Below are 19,490 nucleotides of genomic sequence, written 5' to 3' on the forward strand. Positions count from 1 at the left end.
GCGGCGGTTGTCCTGGGGGCTGGGAGCCTCTGTGCCCCCTGGACAGGGGGTGATGGGGCCTCTCCGGGGATGGGTGCTGTCCTCCCGAGGGCTGAGGGCTCTGCCTGGCGGTGTCAGCCACGGGGACCCCTCCTGCCCGCCCTGCCCTCTCTGTCTGGAGGCTCCGGCCTGCCCGTTGCCGACCACGTCCCCTGCTTCCTGTTTCTCTTCCATCCCAAGGTCTCAAAGCGCCTTATGGACGGTAGGAATGTCTGTGAGGGATGTGTGTTATAGGATGAGCTTTATATGGGACTCTTTTCTGATATTTTTACATCTGTGCCGGAAGCCGAGGGAAAAAAAAGAGAAAAGAGAGCTGACATTTTCTGAGTGCCTTCCTTGTGTCAACTCAGCACTCCGACTCAGACATCAGCGAACGTAAATCTCACGCCCAAAACCCACCAGGCCTCCGCCCCCAGCACCCCTCATCCCCACGGTGGCCACCCGTCCTTCCCTGGCTCAGGCAACCCCTTCGGAGCCCCGCATGACTCTTCTCTCACTTTTCTCTCTTTTCCCACTCACAGCCTGTCAGCAAATCCCTCCGGCTGCCCCTTTGTGATACACCGGGACCCAGCGCTTGTCCCCGCTTCCGCTGCGCCACTCTGATCCCGGTCATCACCCCTGTTACTGCCGCCTCCTGGCCAGGCTCCCTGCGGCCCCTGTGCTGCCGTCAGAGGGAGCCTGTTAGAACCTAAACTCAATCAGATCACTCACCCCCTCGGGCCCTCCCAGACCCCGCGGGGACCCAGCACAATCTGCTGCTCTCTGCTCTCCAGACCGCCCCAAACTCACCGCTGCCTCAGGGCCTTTTCGCCTGCTGTTTCCCTGTTACCCGCTTCCCCCGAGTTCTGTATGACTAGCTCCCTCCCTGGTGCCTTCTCAGAATTTTCCTCAGAAGGTGCCACCTTCTCAAGGAAGACTTCCTGATCACCCTATTTAAAATGACAGCACCTTGCCTCTCACGCCCCATCTCGTTCCTGTTTTTTTCTCCCTTGCACTTGTCACCGTCTAACATGGTGTGTATTTTATTTAATTAGATTTAATTATCTCGTCTGCTACCTCTCCCCACCCCCATTAGAGCGTCAGCACCATGAGGACAGGATTAGTGCCCGTTTTGTTCACAAGTTAGATTCTCAGGGTCAGCAACAGTGCCTGGCATGCAGTGGGTGTTCAATAAATAATCGTGGAATGAAAGACCAGAGCCGAACTACGAGCGATGGCATCCCTGCAAGCGACGGCTGCACACTGTCCTCGGCCTGTAGCGTTAGTGCAGAACTGCCATCTGAGGTGGTCTGGCTTTGAATTTGGGGCGAGGGTGGAGGAGACCGGGAGGCAGAGAGCAGCACTTACGACCTGGGCCTCTGGAGGGGCAGGGCAGTTCCAGCTAGGAGAAGAAAGCAGCGGCGCGGTCACGGAGGCTGTGCACTTGGCAACAGCCGGGAAGTGGCTGCATGATTTTGAGCAAGGCAGCTCCGCTCTGGAGCCAGAGAGGATTGGAAGGGTGGCTCTGAGTGCCCGCTCCGGCCAGCGCTGCAGGAGCCCTGCCCTTTCTCACGGCGGCCTCTGGAGAAGTGTCAGTGTCCTCCTGGCCCAGCTCCCCTTTCCTGCCGTGTGACGCACTTCTCTGGCTGGCTGGTGAGTGCCCAGGAGGAAGTGATGGCAGGTAGGCGAGAACTTCATGGGCTCACCTGGGCAGCAGGAAGGGCTGGGCTCTGCCTTCCAACCCTGCAGCTCCCAAGGGGGACTGCTCCTTCAGCACCCCCCACACCCAGCCAGGCCAGCATCTCTGAACGCGCGTCTCCCTCTTCCCCTGGCACCGGTTGCCCGGGGACAGCCCCAGATGGCTCCCTGGCCCTGGGGACAAAGGCCACACTGTGCCCAGCCCTGGGCTGGCTTCAGGCTGGGTGACACTGAGCCCTTCTGTCCCCCGAGGTGGGTGAGGGGCCGACTGCACGAAGGTAACAGGCCTTTTTCCTGTCTCCCTTCCCCCTTGACCCTCAAATCTGAGGAGCTGACACTCCCCAGAAGTGACAGAGGCATCTTGTGTCCTGAGCTAAGAAACAACAGATCGTTCACTGCCCAGTCTGCCCTGTCGCACTCAGACCCTGCTGGATTCAATGCCCCAGTTGTCCCCATCGGAGAGCAGTGTCCACTCTCTGCGTGGTTACCGCTGCCTGCTCCCCGGCCGCCATCAGGAGGCCCATCCTGACGTCTCGCCCCCGTCGCTGCTGCTGCAGCGGCAGCCACGTCCTCTCTCTCTTCTCAGGCCGGCTGGGAGCAGCTGGTCCCCTGTGTCGTCTGTCTGCATCGCTTGGCTCCGCGTTCCTGCTCAAGTCTCCAGTTTCGCTCTTTCCATGCCTCCTGGGCCCACTGGTGGCTCCTTGCTCCTAACTTAGCCACCAGGAGGGCGGGTGGAATTCAGGCTGGTTCTCCTCTGTCTTGTAGAAATTGGGGGCCTCCCTCCCACAAGGCTTTTGATGAGTTTCCCTCCCCCCCCTTCCAGATAAGAGCAAGGGCGTCAGATTTATGGCAGCTCCTGGTGGATTCCTGAGTCACCAACTCAACCCGCCATCCCATAAATCCCAGACTGTAGGACAGCTTTATGGGGAGCCCTGTTTCTAGAAGAGGGCATGACTGCCCCCCCCGCCACCTTGGTGGAACACAGACCTCAGGAAGCCAAGTGCCCAGTTCCCCCACCCCCTAGGATGACCATGACTGAGCTTGGGGCGTCAGTTCGAGCAGGGCAGTCGTTTGCTCCCCTCCCGGTGGGGCATTTACCCCACTTCCTGTGCCTCCCCCACCCCCTGGGTTCCCCATCGCAGCACGTTAGGGCCATCTGGAAACCTGGGCTGATTCCATCCCTTACCTGGACCTCAGCTACTTCCCAACCATGTCTCTAATGTTCAGATCACTAGGGATGGTGTTTACAAACACATTTTCCCAGACACCGTCCTCAGAGCCTCAGTTCTAGAATCTAAGAGTGAGACCGAGGAATCAGAATTTTTTCTGACGCTCCTTGCTGATGCTGATGTTTGCCCAACTTGTAAACAGGCGGTCTGTGCAATGGGGAGAGCACTGTCCCGTCGTGTGGGAGGTGTGAGCGAACATGCAGGGCCTGTCGAGGCCCTCCTGTCACTGGAATTTACATGCTGCCTCCATCAGTTCCTGCCCCCATTTCCCTGCGAGCTCCACACAAGAGTGAGGTGGCTGGCAGCCTCTGGGAGCTTTCTGTCCATGAGAATCCTGAAGACTGCGGGCTCGGGATATCACACAGAGCCCAGAGGGGCGGCTGAGGTTGACTGATGGGGATGAGCTTGGAGATGGAGAAGCAGGGAAGCTCCAGGCGGGTGAGGTTTGCAGGGAAGCTGCAAGAGGAGTTCTCAGCTACCTTCTCACCTCAGGAGCCCTCGCAGCCCCACATCCTTGAGAAGAGGGACCAGGCTTCACTCACCACTAGCCCCAGTGCCTGGCTCTTCATTTGTTGGGCTGAAGTGAGTGAGCCTTCAGGGCCCACTGGCAGAGATAGGCTCAGCGGGCAGTGTGGACCTGAGGCCTATTCTCTGAGAGGTGCCAGCCTGAGGAAGCAGGGGGTCTGGGCTAGGAGAGCTGGAAGGTCTCTACTTAGCTGCCTTTGGAGGCGGCCAGGAGCCTGCAGGCCCAGCGGAAGGACCCTTTCCAGGCTGGCTGAGGACAGAAGGATGTGATCATTACACAAAGTAAACATGTTACTGACCCATCATCCCTTAAACCAGGATTCAGGAGGGGCCTGGTTGCCTTGGCAACTGGTTACTGGCCAGTGACAGTGCTGAGAGCATCCTCTGGGGAGGGGCCATGCTTGGTGCATGGGTGAAACCCAGAGAGAGTGCAGGGTGGTCCCTTCCATCACAGGGCTGGCCCTGATGGCTTCTTGGCAGGTGTGGGGGGTGGGGGGTGCCTGGTGAGGCCTCTTGATCCCAGCCCTACTGTAGCTGAGGGAGACGTGGGCAGAGCAGAATGAGGGGGTGGACACACTGGAAGCTTATGAAGCCGCGGGGAGGAGGGGAGGGGGGAGGCGCACTCTGAGTTTCCAGGGCAGAACGGAGAAGGAGGAGTAGGCGTGGAAAAGCAGTGGCAGCAGTGCTGCTGGGAGGCTGGCAGGGTGCCCCAGGATGGCTGCGCAGCCTCAGGAGGGAAGCCCTCCTCGCTGGGGAGGGGGCTCAGGGGTGAGCAGACAGCCCGCCCTGCTGCTTCGTTGTCTGTGCTGCAGTGGGGGCCCTGCCTGCTGGCTTCTGTGTGGGAAGGACCAGTGCTCGGCATCCTCTCCCCAGGGGGGGCCTGTCTGTTTCCGGCAAACTTCTGCCTTTGCCCTGAGACATTCAGCTGCTCCGGACCTCCCATATTTCAGCAGGAGAGATGGGAGCAGGGCCAGCTCCTCCCGCCATCCTCCCCATCATCCCTTTCCCCTCTTTTCCTGTCTCCTGCAGACTCACAGCAAACCAGAGAGGGGCTTCTAGGTGTCAGTATTAGGAGGAAATGGTTTGGGCCAGACTGCATTACGAGGGTGTAGGCTAAGGTACGTTCAGCTTATGGACATCCATCAGTTAGGCTTACTGTCGGTCGACATATTCGGCCTCCTCCACGTAAGTCAGTAAAGAGCTGCTGGCCCAGGGGCCACCTGGTTCTGGTGTCTTCCCTGCCACCCCCCCAGCCTCCTTCCAGAACTCTCTAGGCCTCCAGCAACTAAAAGGCTACCGTCTGGCCTTGGGGGGGGCCTTCAGGATCCTGTTGGTACATCAAGCCACTATTATGAGCAATACTTTTCTCTGCTTCTTGATATACATTGTGAATATCTCCCCAGGGGCAGGGAATCCAGAGGGGATAAGATTCCCTGGAAGGAAGACGGTTAGGAGCATGTTGCCCTGGCCCCCCAAGTGCAGGGTGATTGACAGAGCTTGATGGGAAGACCCAGGATTCACCTTTGCTGTCGACCAGACCCGCTGCACGTTCTCATCCGTTCTTGCCTGTTCTCACTCATTCTCAACCATTCTCACCCGTGCTCACCCATGCTCACATGTTCTCACCTGTTCTCAGCCATTTGCACCCGTTCTCACCCGTTCTCATCTGTTCACACCCGTTCTCACCCGTTCGCACCTGTCCTCATCTGTTCTCACCTGTTCTCACCTGTCCTCACCTGTTCTCACCCGTTCGCACCTGTCCTCATCTGTTCTCACCTGTTCTCACCTGTCCTCACCTGTTCTCACCCGTTCTCACCCATGCTCACCTGTTCTCATCCGTTCTCACCTGTTCTCACCCGTTCTCACCCATGCTCACCTGTTCTCACCTGTTCTCATCCATTTTCATCTGTTTGCACCCATTCTCACCTGTTCTCATCTGTTCGCACCTGTTCTCACCCGTTTTCATCCGTTCTCACCTTTTCTCACCTGTTCTCACCAGTTCTCACCCTTTCGCACCTGTTCTCACCCTTTCTCACCTGTTTCATCCATTCTCACCTGTTCTCATCCGTTCTCACCTGTTCTCATCCATTCTCACCTGTTCTCACACATTCTCACCTGTTCTCACCCGTTCTCATCCGTTCTCACCCGTTCTCATCCGTTCTCACCTGTTCTCACCCTTTCTCATCCGTTCTCATCCGTTCTCATCCGTTCTCACCCGTTCTCATCCGTTCTCACCTGTTCTCACCCGTTCTCATCTTTTCTCACCTGTTCTCACCCGTCCTCACTCGTTCTCATCTTTTTCACCTGTTCTCACCCATTCTCAGCTGTTCTCACCCATTCTCATCCGTTTTCATCTGTTCTCATCTTTTCTCACCTGTTCTCACCCGTTCTCTCCTGTTCTTGCCTGTTATCATCTTTTCTCACCTGTTCTCACCCGTCCTCACTCGTTCTCATCTTTTTCACCTGTTCTCACCCATTCTCATCTGTTCTCACCCGTTCTCAGCTGTTCTCACCCATTCTCATCCGTTCTCACCTGTTCTCATCTTTTCTCACCTGTTCTCACCCGTTCTCTCCTGTTCTCGCCTGTTCTCATCTTTTTTTCACCTGTTCTCATCCATTCTCAACTGTTCTCATCCATTCTCACCTGTTCTCACCTGTTCTCATCCGTTCTTACCTGTTCTTGTCCGTTCTCACCCATTCTCATCTTTTCTCACCTGTTCTCATCCATTCTCATCTGTTCTCACCCGTTCTCACCTCTCCTGCCTCAGGACCTGCCACTGCTCCCGGCCGATCATGAACAAGATGAAGAACTTTAAGCGCCGCTTCTCCCTATCCGTGCCCCGCACTGAGACCATTGAGGAGTCCTTGGCGGAGTTCACAGAGCAGTTCAACCAGCTCCACAACCGGCGCAACGAGGGTGAGGGGTCTGGGGCCCTTCCCCACCCCTCCCCTCCGCTGCCTTCCCACACACCAGCACATCTGGCCCTGGTGGGGAAGGACAGAGGTCAGGGTGGACGGGACTCCCCACTCCGCCCCCATCCCGGGGCAGAGGCTGGGAGGGTAGCTGATGCCTCTCCCTTCAGACCTGCAGCTTGGTCCTCTTGGTGGAGATCCCCAGCCAGAGTCCAGCACCTTCTCCCCCACAGACAGTGGGGAGGACCCCGGGCAGCCGTCCCCAGGTGTGCAGTACCGGCGGCAGAACCAACGCCGCTTCTCCATGGAGGTGAGGGGCTCCGGGCTCTATGCTATGGACGTGATAAGAGACACATCCACAAGTGTGTGTGCCCAGGAAGGTGGTTGCCTTGGAGCCAGACTTCACGGGTTCAAAACCCAGCTCTGCTATTGATTAGATCTGTAACTTTGAGTGGGTTACTCAGCCTCTGCATACCACAGTCTCCTTATGTTAAAATGATCATGATGAAGATGAAATGAGTTAATATATGCTACGTGCTCAGAACATTCCTGGTACACAGCAAGGGCTAGACAATTTGACTATTGTTCTTATGGCCCATATCCATGTGCCCAAATGTATGAAAAACAGGCTCACAGAAGCAGTGTCTACAGGAGTCTCATGCTGCAGATGGTGACTCTGAGGCCCAGAGAGGGCAAGGGACCTCCTGAGGTCACCCAGCACCACCTGGATGCTCATGTTTGCCCCTGAGCACAACTTTGAAGCAATCCTCACCCATGATTCAATCCTGCTAGGACTGTTCACAGGGAAGGAGAGACCCAGGCTGGGAGATGCAGGCCCCACAAGCCCTGGCTACCCGGGAGCAAACTCGGACACCTTGTTCCATCCTGGCCCCTGCAGGACATCAGTAAGAGGCTCTCTCTGCCCATGGACATCCGCCTGCCCCAGGAGTTCCTGCAGAAGCTGCAGTTGGAGAGCCCAGACCTGCCCAAACCGCTCACCCGAATGTCCCGCCGCGCCTCCCTGGTGAGTCCTAAGAAGGTCAGAGGTCACCAGAGTGGCCACCCACTCCCCTGCATGATCCTGGTTTAGCCTGTCCCAGCTGAGGCATGCAGCGGTTTCCAGGGAGGTTTCTGGGCCTCTAGCGCCACCTGCTGGCTATATAGGATTCCCACAGCGGATCCTTCTTTGTCCATCTCCATTCCCCAGTTGGGTCCCACCAGTGATGGAGCTGGGCCCACTCTGGGTTCCTGAGTCTTCACTGAGATGAGATCAGTAAGCCAGCTAGCACGTGTTTCTGAGCCTTGGCCTGTCAGAATTCGTTGGGAAATCTTACAAAACACAGATTCTGATCCCCCATCCAGATGCCTACAGAATCAGACTCTGGGTGGTGGGGCCCGGGAATCCATACTTTTAAGGTTGTAGTGCAAGGAGATCCAACCAGTCCATCCTAAAGGAGATCAGTCCTGGGTGTTTATTGGAGGGACTGATGTTAAAGCTGAAAATCCAATACTTTGGGCTCCTGATGCGAAGAGCTGACTCATTTGAAAAGACCCTGATGCTGGGAAAGATTGAGGGCAGGAGGAGAAGGGGATGACAGAGGATGAGATGGTTGGATGGCAACACCGACTCAATGGACATGGGTTTGGGTGGACTCTGGGAGTTGGTGGTGGACAGGGAGGCCCCTGCGTGCTGTGGTTCATGGGGTCGCAAAGAGTCGGACACAAATGAGCAACTGAACTGAACTGAGTGCTGAGCGAGAGCAAGTGTGCTGATGGGAGGCTGTAGGGAAGTGGGTTCTGAACTGGACACTCAAGGTGCGGTGACAGAAAAGGTACAGTTCCTGTCCTTGAGGGGCTTCTGACCAGGATGGAGACAGGTGATGAAGGCATGGGGCAATCCCAGGCCTGCACCCTGCGCTCTGGTCCCTGCACTGCCATGGGAGAAAGAAGCTCACTCCCAGGGACAGAGAGAAGACGGAATCCCAGGCCTGCACTCTGGGCTCTGGTCCCTGCACTGCCATGGGAGAAAAAAGCTCACTCCCAGGGACAGAGAGAAGACGGGGGGAGAGCGACTGGCACTGCCCTCCCCTGCTCGCCTCGGACCCACAGGGTCTCGTTCCCTTCTCGCCTGGAGCCCAGGGCGGGGAGATTGGCCGTATGCGGGGGCCTTCAGGCTCACAGATGCTTTGTCTCTCTCTCAGTCAGATATCGGCTTTGGGAAACTGGAAACATACGTGAAACTGGACAAACTGGGGGAGGTAAGAAGCCAGGTTGCCAGGCAGGATGGCGAGGAGGAGGAAGGGGGTCTCCCCAGCCTCTCTGGTCTGCACTCACACGCCCCTGCCCACAGCTCCTGCCATCCACGCTCTTGGCCATGCAGTCTGTCTGGCCGAGCCTTCGGCAGGTGTTAAGGTGGGCCCAGGTCCTGGAGGAGGCCCTGAGGCCCTGAGGATGGAGTGGCTGATGGACTCTGGGTCAGAATGCAGTCTTTTTATTCTGCAAGTATTTCATGCCTAGGATCACGTCCCAGTTCCACTGCTGGCTAGCTGTGTGGCCTGGGGTGAGCTCTGGGGTGACCTCCCCCTGTGCCTTGATTTCCCCCTGTCAGTGGAGGGCACTGTGAGGACTGAGGAGGTCCCTAGAATAAGCTTTTGCGCTGTGTGTTTACTGGCTATTTCTGTTGCCACTGCACTGGCCTTTGTGTTCCAGGCTGGGGGGTGGGCAATGGTTTGCAGAGAGGAGGAGAGTGTAGCCCTATCCTTCTAGGGAGCCAGAGGAGGCCTGCATGTAAACGGTGACAGAATATAAAGGAGAACAAAACTAATGCTGTAATAGAGGTGCCCTTGCCTGCTGGGAGCGTGCAGGAGAGATGCTCCTTCCGACCAGGGAGGAGTTAGGGACAGCTTCACAGAGAAGCAGGCTTTGGGGGAATGGGCATTCCAGTGACGTGCACGGGGTGGGGAGGGTAGGCAGGGTGTGCACACCAAGTCACTTCAGTCGTGTCCGCCTCTTTGAGACCCCGTAGACTGTAGCCCACCAGGCTCCTCTGTCCGTGGGATTTCCCAGGCAGGAATACTGGAGTGGGTTGCCGTTTCCTCCTCCAGTTGGCAGGGCAGTCTGGCCCACATCACAGCCCAGGCAGAGGCACAGAGAGGAGGGCGCTGGACAGAGGAGAGCTGGCCCTGACTGCTGTTCTTGCTCCCAGGGAACCTATGCCACAGTCTTCAAGGGGCGCAGCAAACTGACAGAGAACCTCGTGGCCCTGAAGGAGATCCGGCTGGAGCACGAGGAGGGGGCGCCCTGCACTGCCATCCGGGAGGGTGCGCACCGAGGGTCCTGCGGGCTTGAGGCTCCGGGGGGGTCCTGAGCCTGGGGGCAGCTAGGGGCCAGGAGACATGGCTGGGGTGGGGACCCCCGAGGCTGATCCCAGGAAGAGGGGTGAGGGGCACGCGGGGCTCAGGCGCGCCTGTCGCCCATAGTGTCTCTCCTGCGGAACCTGAAGCACGCCAACATCGTGACCCTGCATGACCTCGTGCACACGGAGCGCTCCCTCACCCTGGTGTTTGAGTACCTGGTGAGTGGGCGTGGGGCTGGGGCAGAGCGTGGAGGTGGCCCGGGCCTTGTTCCCAGAGGCCAAGGGCCCAGGCTTAGGGGCGGCTTGGAGCCGGGGGCCTGTCCCACTCCCGGGCTGGGCCCCGCCTCCGGGAGGGCTTCTGGCCAGGATTCGGGTCAGGGTGGGGCTGAGCCAGGCCCCGTGTTCCAGGACCGTGACCTGAAGCAGTATCTGGACCACTGTGGGAACCTCATGAGCATGCACAACGTCAAGGTGAGAGCCTGCTTGTCACGGACCGCCCTGCAAGGCCTGCTGTAACCCTCCCCGCTTCCAGCTCATCTGTCCATGGACCACCCCCCACCCCCAGGGCTGCTGTAACCCTCCCCACTTCCAGCTCATCTGTCCATGGACCACCCCCCACCCCCAGGGCTGCTGTAACCCTCCCCGCTTCCAGCTCATCTGTCCATGGACCACCCCCCACCCCCAGGGCTGCTGTAACCCTCCCCACTTCCAGCTCATCTGTCCATGGACCATCCCCCAGGCCTGCTGTAACGCTCCCTGTTTCCAGCACATGTGTCCATGGACCACCCCCCAGGCCTGCTGTAACCCTCCCCGCTTCCAGCTCATCTGTCCATGGACCGTGCCCCCAGGCCTGCTGTAACCCTTCCCGCTTCCAGCTCATCTGTCCATGGACCACCCCCCACCCCCAGGGCTGCTGTAACCCTCCCCGCTTCCAGCTCATCTGTCCATGGACCACCCCCCACCCCCAGGCCTGCTGTAACCCTCCCCGCTTCCAGCTCATCTGTCCATGGACCACCCCCCACCCCCAGGCCTGCTGTAACCCTTCCCGCTTCCAGCTCATCTGTCCATGGACCACCCCCCACCCCCAGGCCTGCTGTAACCCTCCCCGCTTCCAGCTCATCTGTCCATGGACCACCCCCCCAGGGCTGCTGTAACCCTCCCCGCTTCCAGCTCATCTGTCCATGGACCACCCCCCACCCCCAGGGCTGCTGTAACCCTTCCCGCTTCCAGCTCATCTGTCCATGGACCACCCCCCACCCCCAGGGCTGCTGTAACCCACCCCGCTTCCAGCTCATCTGTCCATGGACCACCCCCCACCCCCAGGGCTGCTGTAACCCTCCCCGCTTCCAGCTCATCTGTCCATGGACCACCCTCCCAGGCCTGCTGTAACCCTCCCCGCTTCCAGCTCATCTGTCCATGGACCACCCCCCACCCCCAGGGCTGCTGTAACCCTCCCCGCTTCCAGCTCATCTGTCCATGGACCGCCCCCCCAGGCCTGCTGTAACCCTCCCCGCTTCCAGCACGCCTGTCACTTGAGGGCACCAGTTACCTGCCAGGGTGAAGAGGAGCTTCTGGGGAAGCTCGCAGGAGTGAATGGCCCCTCATGAGTGGGCAGGCTTCCTGGCCCACAGTGGCCCCTCTCAGCTCACTGCTGGAGCGCTCTCTCCTGCCCACCCTGCTGCCTCCTCTGTGTGCCCGGTGCCCTCCCTTCTGGGTGGGGCCTAGGACAGGGCGTCCACGTGGGCAGGAGAACCAGGTAGTCTCCAGTACCTCACCTCCACCCAGTTGCATCCCCCACCCCGTCCCAGCCCCAGGGCAGAGGTGCAGGCTCCCTTCCTCCCCAGCCCCGGGGCGTGCTCCCACCTCGGGCTGCCCCCTCCCTTTTCTCCCCGCAGATTTTCATGTTCCAGCTGCTCCGGGGCCTCGCCTACTGCCACCGCCGCAAGATCCTGCACCGGGACCTGAAGCCTCAGAACCTGCTCATCAACGAGAGAGGGGAGCTGAAGCTGGCCGATTTTGGTGAGGGCCAGAGCCCGCGGGGCTGGGAGGACCCCAGAGACTCTCCGGGACGCGAGTGCACGGAGCAGGGAGGTGCAGTGACGGTTTGCTCCTAGGACTGGCCCGGGCCAAGTCAGTGCCCACGAAGACCTACTCCAATGAGGTGGTGACCCTGTGGTACAGGCCCCCCGACGTGCTGCTGGGGTCCACGGAGTACTCCACCCCCCTAGACATGTGGTAAGCGAGCCTGTGGGACCTCCCGACTCTCCTCTGTTGCCCCACAGGCTTCTTCAAAGGACTGTCTAACTTCCTTTGAATAAAAGCTATGTGGCATCCTACTGAACTGGATATCAGAGAACTAAGTCAGGGCTACATCGGGGTTTCCCTGGTTCTCAACAGACTGTGCTGGGCTGTGCTTCCGAAATACCTGCCAGGAGCACATAGGGGGTCACCAGAGGGTACAGGGGGGCCCCCACAGTGCATATGATGAATCTTCCCCAAGAATCAGTTCCGCTGAAAAATTTAGAAAGGATGCATTATTTTTGTATTAAAATTAACACACACAGGATTCAGTGTAGAATGAAAAGTTGGCCCAGGTTTCCAGGTAAAACACAGGTCTCCGATGAATGGCCTCTGCAGTATGCCGTGGTTTCCTTGGAGAGTGAATCTGTGGGCTTCTCTCTTCCGGTGGGGGTACATGATGGACACAGTTTGAGATAGCGCAGCTTGAAGAGCTGCCACAGGGGTGCTGGCTATGCAGCCGCCAACCCTACAGAGTAAAAGGGGGAGAGATCAAAGCGTCCTGAAGCCCAGAGGCTCCCCAAACGGAGACTGCCCTGGAGGGCCATGCTGTGCTAGGAGCCTCGGCATCCCCGTGCCGTGACCCACTCGAGCCTCCGTGGCGGCGATCGCGGGGGAGCAGCGCCAGGGAGCGTGGGTGCAAGGAGGCCCAGGCTGACGCCGGCCCTGCCCATGGCTTCCTGCAGGGGTGTGGGCTGCATCCACTACGAGATGGCCACAGGGAGGCCGCTCTTCCCCGGCTCCACGGTCAAGGAGGAGCTGCACCTCATCTTCCGACTCCTCGGTCAGTCTCCTGCCGCTCCCTCCGTCTCACCTCGAGGGGGCGCCAGCACCCCGTCCTGCGTGGACACTTCCTGGGACGGGGGAGATCCTCCAGGGCTGGGGGTCCCGGGGGCGGCGGCCACTCTCTGCCCCCACCTCCTCCCTTGCCACCCACCCCCACCCCAACGTCGCCCTCGGCCCTGGCCTCTCACCCTCCCAACCCCTTCTCATCTCCCCAGGGACCCCCACGGAAGAGACGTGGCCCGGTGTGATGGCCCTGTCGGAGTTCCGAGCCTACAACTTCCCCCGATACCTCCCCCAGCCGCTCCTCAGCCACGCTCCCAGGTAGCCTCCGCCCGCTCCTGTCCCTGTGGTCCTCACGGCCCCTCGGGGAAGCGGCCTCGGGGCTCGCCCGCCCCCACAGGCCTGAGCTAGCTCCTTCCTCCCGCAGGTTGGACCCTGACGGCATCAACCTCCTGAGCAGCCTCCTCCTGGTGAGTGTGCTCCCTGCGGGCCGTGGCCCAGCAGGCCGGGAGCTGAAGCCTCGGGACGTCATCCTGGCCCCCAGTCCCAGCGCCGGGCCGGCTTGGGGCTCCCTGGGACCCCCCCGCCCCCTGGCACGAGAGGAGCGCCGGCCTCCCCAGACTTCAGAGCAGGCGTGCTCCACATTGAAAACCCAGTTCAAACCCTAGCTGCGTAGCCCGTGGGCAGGTTACAGAGCTCAGCTGTGCCTCGCTTGGCTCAGCTGCACAGTGGAGTGAATCACTCACACCTTGTAAGATGGTTGTGAGGGTAAAGTGAGGTTGTTGAAGACACTTAGAACGGTGCCCGCCTTGCTTAAGCACCCAGTAAGGGTGGTTCTTAGTATTACTTGTTAGTATTACTGGTATTCAAGTTATAATTGTGTATACTTTTGCATCTGTATTTCCATCCCCAAAAGAGATCATTTTCTTTAAGTCCCATGTCTGGTTCTCTCCTGGTGGCTGGGGACCTGGGACCCTGAGCTCTGTGCCAGTCTTGAGCCGGGCTAGCAGCTAGGTGGAGAAGGCAATGGCAGCCCACTCCGTACTCTTGTGTGGAGAATCCCAGGGATGGAGGAGCCTGGTAGGCTGCTGTCCATGGGGTTGCACAGAGTTGGACACGACTGAAGTGACTTAGCAGCAGCAACAGCAGCAGCTAGGTGACCCGAAGGGTTGCTCAGGTCAGACTGGCCCTCTCATCTGGGCCAGGGGACTAAGCGTAGGGGTCATATTGCCAGAGGGGTCCCTGCAGCCACCACCCTCTGCCTTTCAGTATGAATCCAAGAGCCGCGTGTCAGCAGAGGCGGCCCTGAGGCACCCCTACTTCCGGTCTCTGGGGGAGCGCGTGCACCAGCTGGAAGACAGTGAGTGCGAGGGCGAGGCTGGGGGGGCCTCCCTGGACCCGGGAACGGGGCAGTGGGTCTGGGCGAGGAGGGAGCAGAGCCCAGAGCCCAGGGCCCAGGTCTGGCTGAGCAACCTGGCTCCCTGTCCCCAGTTTTTCCTTAGTAACGAGGGGAGCAAACCCAGTCATCCTGGGGCTGCCAGCCCGACTGAAGGGGTGCCCAGCTCCCCGCGCGTGGTGGGCGAGGGGCCGCAGACTGTGGGAGTGGAGCCGGCTCGCTGAGCGGTCTCCTGGCCTGTGCCCTCTCTGCCCGCAGCTGCCTCCCTCTTCTCCCTGAAGGAGATCCAGCTCCAGAAGGACCCCGGCTACCGGGGTCTGGCCTTCCAGCAGCCAGGTAGGGGCCTGTCCTCCCCATTGCTTGCCCTGACTAGAGGAGGCCAGGGCGGGCAGCACTTGCCTTCCTGAGGAACAGAGATAGGGCCGGGAGATGGGGGCTCCTCCCCGACCCAGGCCTCTCTTCCGGGGGCCTGCAGGGAGCAGGGCAGGGCCGGTTTCCCTATCTGCTGCCCAGGCTTCCTCCTTGTGTCTTCCTCCTCAACCCGTGCCCCAGACAGAACGCCGCATCTGAAAGTAGCCCCATGAAGGTGTGCCCATTTCCTGGTGCCTTCTCTCAGCACATTCTGAGCTCCGGGTGTAGCCTCTATCCTGGGAGAACTGCACTTATTTCCAGACTAGCTGATGGCCTCAGATGTGATAAGTGCTTTCCATATAGCATCTTATTTAATCCTAAAATTTTCCTTGAAGTCGATACCATTGGTAGTGCTCCCCATTTCTCAGGCAAGGAGACTGAGGCTCTGGGAGGCTGAGCTGCAGTTTCACACAGTGAGTGAGTAGAAGGGATGGGATTAGAGCTCAGGACTGACCAGCTCCTGAGCCCATGCTCTTGCTGGCTCTGGCAGAGCAGTCCGCCCCTGCTGATCTCAGGCGACCTTGGCCCCCCGCCTCCTCCTTGCAGCCCCACATCTTTCCTTCCATTTTCCAGGGCGAGGGAAGAACCGCCGACAGAGCATCTTCTGAACTGTGCCCGCCCTCCTGTGGCCCAGGGGCGAGAGGTCACACCGTGCACAGCTGCAGCGGGATGGGGCCCGTGCAGCCTCGGAGGACAGATGCGTGAGGGCTGGTGGCCGGCCCAGGAGACCTTGGGCAGCCCAGCTGGCCGTGGCTGCTTCCTCTCCCTGCTTCCCATGTGCCTCCCCAGACACCAACCCCTTGGCCCAGACACCAATCCCTCCACTGCCTGCCCTGGGGCCAGGCATGAGCTGCTTCCTTTGGAAGAGGTGGTGGGCAGAGAGCAACCTCAGGCACTTTCCCACCCTGAAGCCCTTGGGCACCAGCGGGGAACCCACAGGGACTGGAGAGTCCAGAGGCTGAGCTGAGCAGTGTGCCTTGGACATGGGCGCCACTGTGCCCCCTGACCTCCCGGGGGCCTGCCTGCCTCATCAGTTTGGTTGAGACCCTTTCAGGCCCCTGGGAGCCTGCACATCTTTCCCCTGTTTCCCCTCTGAGAGCAGGAAGTGACATGGCACCTTGTCTGGGACCCTGGAACCCTGGGTGCCAACGTTTGTGCCAAAGCCCCTCCCACCTGCGGGGGCGGCCGTCCCCAGAGCGACAGAGCCGCACCCCCTCTCCCATTCCCCCCGACTTGTCCCCACGGCCCGCTCCTTGCCAGGGGCCCCGTGTGCTGCTGGTGGCCCAGCCAGTCCCACGGGGCCCTGGACCAGCGTCCTGCGGGCAGCACCTGGGTGTGCAGGCTCACCCTGAGCCTGGTGTCAGGCCGGCCCCAGCTCCGTGGTGTTGCACAGCCTTCCTCTTCTGCTCCTCCCCGGTGCCCGTGGCTCTGTCCTTGCTCCGGCCTGACTGGAGCCTCCCCATGCCCAGAGGAGGCCAGGCCCACAGTCTGAGGTGCAGGAAGGTGGGGTGGGATGGGGTTGGCTCTTACCCTGAGCCCCAGGGGACCGGGAGTGTGCCGGGCCGTGGCCCCAGAGAAGGCGCCTCCACCCCCCTATGGAGCACACCTCTTGTATTCCCAAAGTCTCAACACTGGGCTGGGTCTTAGATGTCAAGGCCAAAGGGAGGCCAGGCCCCCTGCCCGCCCTCTTCTGCCGGAGGAGCAGCCCTGGAGGGTCTTGGCTTCCCAGTAAGTCCCCACCCCCACCCCCCACCACTACTGTGAATATCCTGTGACTCAGCATAAAGACAGATAATATATTTAATTCATGTGGTACAGAAAGGAGTGAGCAGTCTCCTGCACAAAAGCTGATGTTGACAAACTGATGCCAAAGGTGGGGGACGGAAGGGCCTCCCCAGGCCGCCCGAGTGCAGGCCGGGCTTGTGTCTGTGCAGATAAAGCGGAGAGAGTTTGGTTAGTGTGTGTCCCTGAGCCCACTCGGGGCCATGGGCCTGGTGCCCCGTACTCTCCCTGCTGTATTCTGGATGCTGCTGCCTTCAGGGCTGGCAGTCAGTCCTGGGCACCCGGGATGGGTGCAGGAGAGGCCTGGGACTTGGTTCTGTTGCCGCCGTGGCCCGAGTTGCTGCCAGGGGTCCTGGGGAAGGGTCTGGGTTCTGTCTGATGTAGTTGACCTTTGTGCTCCCCCAACCGAGTAAGTCTCTGACTTCTTGGGAGGCAGGGAGGAAGGTTTAAGAGAGGGCTGACGTGGAAAATGGTCAAGGCCAGCACAGCAGAACCAGGGAGACCTGTATTTCCAGCCCAACGGTAACTGCACAGACCTGACTCCCCTTCCCGCTTCCCAGATGCCCCCTTACCCTGGGTCTGTTCACACCTCCTTTCACACTAATCTCCCAGAGTTCTCAGCGTTGTGCTGTTTTCCAGTTCAGTGTCCAGGTTTGTTTTCCCCAAGACCACCCTGAGAATGTCGGGCTGCGTCTGATGCCTCACACGTGAGTACTTTGCAGTTTGCCGGCACACGTGAGGGGCTGGCTGCTTCCCAGGGGAGGAAGGTCGTGTTGAAGGCTCGGGTGGCGTGCCCAAGACCGTGGACGTAGGGGGTGGATCGGGGCCTGGTTCTCCACGCTGATTCTGCCAGCCTTAATCCCCTCACTTCCTAAAGGCAGCCGGTCACCAAACTGGAGGGCAGGGGCCGGGAACCACATTGGTGGGGATCTGCAATGGGCTTTTAAAGTTGAATTTGGGAGGAGACTAGCAAGATCCGAGGTTTGCTGAGCTCCCTACTATGTGCCACCGCCGTGCCTCTTGTCGAAGCCTCACAGCAGCCCCCTTTCTGCCCGTTTTGCTGGTGCGGACAGCAAGGTTCCCCGGGGTTAAATGACTCGCCTGGGGTCCCACGGCAAATTAGTCCAGGTCTGTCAGCCGCTGCAGCTGTGGGTCTTCAAGGAGGGCAAAGAGAGAAGGGGGGCGGACCGGAGAAGGGCACAGGAGGGAAGTTGGAGCAGATGCTGCTTTGCTGGAGCTCCTCTCGGGACCAGAGGCCACCGCTGTACCCCGGGCAGCGGCACCCAGGGGTTCACACAGGCGCCGGCCCCACTGAGAGTCTGGAGGGGCAGGGACCAGAGGCCACCGCTGTACCCCGGGCAGCAGCACCCAGGGGTTCACACAGGCGCCGGCCCCACTGAGAGTCTGGAGGGGCAGGGTGGCCGCTCTTGCTGCGGCAGCTCCTGTCCTCTCTGGAGGCTGAAGTGGTCGAGGGGACTCTGGGGGTCTCTGTGCAGACATCACAGCACTCTGAGTTTCTGCCCCAGAGAGCTCTGGGGCGGAGTTGGGAGGTTCCCCCTAGGCCTCATGTGTGATCAGTGCCTGAGGAAAAAGGATGTTACTGGAGAAGGAAGCTGGTGGAGTGATGGCTGTGAGCGACTGGGGCAGACGGGCCTTGAGGGCCGTCCTCAGCCTCTCCAGTGGCCAGACCACCACCGCACAGGGCAGGTGTCCTGGGCCCCTCTGTCTTCTGGGCGCCCCACCGTCATTCTCATACGCCTCTCCCGAGCGGCGGCCTGCCCCTGGGCTGGAGTCCCTGGCTGGCCATCTTCCCCTCTGGCCGCCCTTTGCCGTCTTCTGCCCCTGGGATGGGTCAGGAGTGCCTGGGGCACCCGCCGGCTTGTCCCTTCACCACACCAGCCCGTCCAGCCGGGCACGGCGCCCTGCAGGGGCCCTCAGCTGCTGACAGGAGGTCTTCTTCAGCGGTGCTGCAGGGGGATGCTGGGCTCGGCCCTGGGGCCGCCTCTTCCCTTCCTGCGGCTCTCAGTCACGCCATCTCTCTGGTCTGGGTGGTCAGGGCTGCTGGTCTGACCACGGGCACCGCCCTGTTTGCCTGCTGGGCTCCAGGTGTGGGGCACGTGCCGGACTTCCTTTCCTTCCTCCTCGAAGCAGCTCAGTTCCTTCTGGGCTCTCTTTGCACCTTCACCTCTGTTCAGACCCCTGCTTCCTGTCTTGACGCAACGCAGCATCCTCCAAGCCCTGGTCTCCAGAGCAGATCTTCAGCCCCAGGAATTTGTCCCGGCCTGGCCCCCAGCTGGGAGCTAGCACGCCGAGTTGCGGGACCCTGCACCCTTGCTTTGCAGCAGCAGGAGCTCAGACCAGTTGGCATGGATGACCTTTCTCTCAGCAGATTTGTATCAAGCATCCGCCGTGTGCCAGGCATGGTGCTGGGCCCAGAGGACGGGGCCGTGAGCAAGATCGCCTTGTCCCTGCTGTTGCAGAAGTGATGTTCTGGAGAGGGGGAAAAGCATTACCCAAATTAAGCACCCCGATGTCAAGGGCTCAGGTGTGAAGAGGCAGAATCAAGCAGAGTCAGGGGCCTTGTGATGGCACAGTGTGGTCAGGGGCCTCTGGTGAGATTGGGGAGAGCAGTGCCTCATCAGTGGGGGACTGTGTGGACCCCCAAGGACAGAGTGCTCCAGTGAAGACCCCCAAGGGAGGGTGCGTGAGGATGAATGAGGAGGCAGCCGGGCTGGACGAAGCACAGTGGCCCGGCAGGGTGGCGGGTGGGCTGGCACACGTGGAGGGACAGACGGCTCTGTACCTCGCCCCCATTATGGAGCATGTAGGAAGTGTGGTTCCAGGTTTCCAAGCTGGAAATTCACACGTTTTCCAGCAGTGGGGCCAGGTGTCAGAAATTTAAAAAAAAAAATTTTTTTTTTGGCTGTATTCAGTCTGCAGCGTGTGGGATCTTAGTTCCCTGACCAGGGATCAAACCTGCACCCCCTGCATTGAAGCGTGGAGTCATCACTGGACCATGAGGGAAGCCCCATCCATCACTTTTTTAAAAGCTCCCCAGTTGACCCCAGTGCGTAGCCAG

General features: G+C 59.9%; 1 protein-coding gene across 1 annotated transcript; it reads left to right on the top strand.

Annotated features, from left to right (window-relative positions):
- The first annotated feature begins 6,263 nt into the window (after nt 1–6,263).
- CDK18 (cyclin dependent kinase 18) lies at nt 6,264–15,583 on the top strand. Its single transcript, XM_068985939.1, has 15 exons — nt 6,264–6,387; nt 6,554–6,693; nt 7,282–7,407; nt 8,585–8,641; nt 9,589–9,703; nt 9,863–9,957; nt 10,147–10,209; nt 11,634–11,757; nt 11,853–11,973; nt 12,723–12,820; nt 13,038–13,143; nt 13,250–13,292; nt 14,092–14,182; nt 14,477–14,554; nt 15,203–15,583. The coding sequence occupies exons 1-15, from the start codon at nt 6,264–6,266 to the stop codon at nt 15,235–15,237; spliced, it is 1,416 nt and encodes a 471-aa protein (XP_068842040.1). The 3' UTR covers nt 15,238–15,583.
- Nucleotides 15,584–19,490: the final 3,907 nt, after the last annotated feature.

The sequence above is a fragment of the Capricornis sumatraensis genome, chromosome 14 (genome assembly GCF_032405125.1).
Source record: "Capricornis sumatraensis isolate serow.1 chromosome 14, serow.2, whole genome shotgun sequence".
Taxonomy (NCBI): Eukaryota; Metazoa; Chordata; class Mammalia; order Artiodactyla; family Bovidae; genus Capricornis; species Capricornis sumatraensis.